Source organism: Pterocles gutturalis, unplaced genomic scaffold (assembly GCF_000699245.1).
Source record: "Pterocles gutturalis isolate BGI_N339 unplaced genomic scaffold, ASM69924v1 scaffold44217, whole genome shotgun sequence".
NCBI classification, from domain to species: domain Eukaryota; kingdom Metazoa; phylum Chordata; class Aves; order Pterocliformes; family Pteroclidae; genus Pterocles; species Pterocles gutturalis.
The window spans coordinates 1-3229 of record NW_010117060.1 but is presented as its reverse complement, the minus strand read 5'-3'; the positions used below and the strand labels follow the sequence as shown (position 1 = coordinate 3229).

General features: G+C 39.9%; 1 protein-coding gene across 1 annotated transcript; it reads left to right on the top strand.

The window, feature by feature from the left end:
- Positions 1-2920: 2920 nt before the first annotated feature.
- On the top strand, positions 2921-3136 carry LOC104463370 (visinin-like protein 1; the record flags this gene model as incomplete). Its single annotated transcript, XM_010075676.1, has 1 exon — positions 2921-3136. A coding segment is annotated over one exon (216 nt), but the record flags the coding sequence as incomplete, so codon positions are not given.
- Positions 3137-3229: the final 93 nt, after the last annotated feature.

Genomic DNA, 3229 nt, shown 5'->3' with positions numbered 1-3229 from the left:
CTTGTTTATGAATCCTTTCAAAACAGGCCAATGGAAGCCTTCAAGTAGGTTTTTAAACAACTTTTGACAATGTTTTTAGTCATTCTGAGCTAAAAATAATACAAATCAGCAGGTACAGACTGGAGATGCATACCTTCAGTCCCTAAAGGACCTTTTACTGCATTTGCTCTGTAGAGGGGAGCAAATAGAGGCACAACAGGGGAAAAAAAAAAAAAAAAAGATATATCAGTTCCGTTTGTTCACCTTACTAGGGAGCAAATGCCAAGGCTTATCTCTGAGCAGTGCCATTGCCTTCCTCACCTCAGAAGAGAAAAACTCATTGTCTTGTCCGTGATGAAAAAATTAGAAGGGTGCTTTTCTCCCTGCTACGTGCGGTTAATGGTGACTTACACAAGAGGTAAGCACAGCTTGCTTATTCTCCTCCGATGGGAGACTGGATATGTTCATGTTTCCCCAAGAAGAATTTAGAAATGGTATTTGGCATCTCCAGCACTGACCTCTCCTCATTCCCTGCTTCATTCTTGGGCTCTTGAGTATTTCTGGGTGCCTGCCACTTTTTCGCTGTTTTTGTAGGTGAGCTTCTTCATTGTAGTTTAGTTCTTTGATCCCACCAGTCCATTTGTACCAGTCTGGATCATAGGAGAAAGCACCTGAATGCATTTTATTTCTCTGGACAGTAAAAAGGACAACCCCATTTCCCTCTGGCTACTTGCCTTTCTTGTTACAGAGGACTACCGAGTCAGAGAGTCACAGAAATATCGATCAGGCAGCATCCTCAACAATATTCAGCTCTTAACTGAAACACTTGGAAGACTGTCAAATTTTGAAGTATTTTGTTTTGTAACCCATACGTCACAGGACAGCGATCAGTAGAGATTTAAAAAGCAAGAGATTATTCTAATTGTCTTTTCAGCTTTGAACAGCCAGCAAGCTCCCAAGAATAGAAGGCAGGAGCAGTAGAGTCCTGGTGGAGCTACAGAGCACAAGAACCACTTCTTAACTTTGCACCAGTGATCTGCAGAAGTGTATATATATATACACACACATATAAAATTAAATATCACCTACATTAACATCTTCAGCTGATACAGAAGTTGGTGGAAAGGTAGATCATGAATAAGAGAAAACAGTGAGCAGGCTTTTCAGTAACTTGCAAATAACATTCAGGTTTTGGATAACATTCACATAACTTGGTATTGACAAACCTGGAATTGTGAGCCTAAAGAGCCTTTCTGCGGAGGCAACTCTGTTTGCTTTGACAAGAGGTTGACGTTTGCACTAGAAGAGCAATTCAGCAAAGTCTGGTGACTGCAGTCCTCAATTCTATCAGAGAATCCATATATATATGTGTTTATATATGGGATAATACAGCAATTTGCATCCCTTTGGGAGTAATTCACAACAGAGCAATATTCTGAACGGACGGAGGTGAGCAAAATTTAACCCACTCTGTCTTTTGAGGAGATTTTATGATGACTATAAAGCCACTGAGCCAGAGAAGCAGTTGTATTATACCTGAAGAGGTTATCCAGAATTGTGTCTGAAAAGTTGATTTCAGAGAAAACAGTAAGCTTAAAAGAAACCTTCAGGTCAGGACCCCTTTGGCAATGCAGCAGTGGCTCCTGACATGGCCACATAGTGCACGCAGCTGGCTGCACACTAAGTTTTGCATTTTTAGGGCAAGACACAATGGCCAAATGCTCATTTGGCCTCCTCAAAGGAAAAGCAGCAGGGGCTTGCCACGTTCTACATCTGTATTTAGTCAGACAATTAGTAGCACCCGTTTCTGTATATGCTGTGAGATTCCCCAGGATCCCCCATGAAATTTGAGTGTATTGTTCAAGAGCTTTCCCAGCTGACCACAGCAAGCATCAGCCTGCAGTGAAAGCTCTGGACGAGGAAATGGAAAACTGTAAAATGCAGATCCATGTCCTCGGCTGCCACTGAAGTCTTTCCTTCAAAGTTACATTATTAAATGCAGTACTTGCATTTAATAAGAATGCTGCTTCTTGCCTAAGAATTGGAATTTTTAAAAGCACAAAATGAGATGGCTCTCAGATTGGGAGTAATGCACGTTTATATTTTAGGAGCATGAAATTGTGCTGGGAATATAGACACAAACATTTTTGTGTACAGTCCCCCTGTGTACAGTGGGACTTCAGCGCTGGTTTAAAACTCCCTTTCTTGAAGAGGTATGTTTTTTTGAATTTGGGCCAAACAAAGAACAACTACTGTTCCAAATGTCCTAAATGATACATTTCCCAAGGGAAAAAATATCAGCTGAAAACCTACAAGTTACGGTCCTTTAAAATATTTTGTTAAGCTGCAGTCATTTGTGGTGTTCACTGATAATGGATATTAAACACGAAAAGCATTGCTCTGCATAGTTTAACTGAGTCTCAGTTCTCATCTTAAATACTTGCATTATGTTGGTTGGCAGGACATATGTTCATGGTTTTTTATGCTATGTGTGGTTATTTTTTTTTAAATACATTAAGTTACATAACAATGAGCCTACACTATCTACTTGGTTGCAACGTGTCAAGGGCTGGTTACTCCCAGGCAGAAAAAATACTGTTAAAGTGCACCTCGGTTGCTGTATTTCAGAGTCAGAGAATATTACATACAGTCGCCCATTTGCACTCAACTTCATTGGAAAATTCATCTAGATAATTTAGCTTTAATTTGGTGTTAAATGTATTTGTCATATAGTTTGAGGTAAGCTAAGCTATTTTTGTAGACATAAGTTTTTAATAATCATTACAGTGTAGCTGTTACAGAAGCTTACATTGCATATCTTCAGTTTCACACAAACCCCACCAGAACTCTTCATAAATGCCTCACTTCAGTATTTTGCAGGCATGTACATAGCTTGCTCCCTAGTGTTACCCACAGTTCTATTTATTTATTTGTTTTACAGTTCTTTCCATATGGAGATGCTTCAAAGTTTGCCCAGCACGCTTTCCGAACCTTTGATAAAAACGGAGATGGGACCATTGACTTCAGAGAGTTCATTTGTGCACTGTCCATCACCTCACGAGGGAGTTTTGAGCAAAAGCTGAACTGGGCCTTCAACATGTACGACCTGGATGGTGACGGTAAAATAACAAGAGTGGAAATGCTGGAAATTATAGAGGTGAGATTAATATGACACTCAAAAATAACATGAACACTAGTAAAATTTGATTGCTTGTTCACATATGTCGCGACCCAGCTCATAGAACCACCC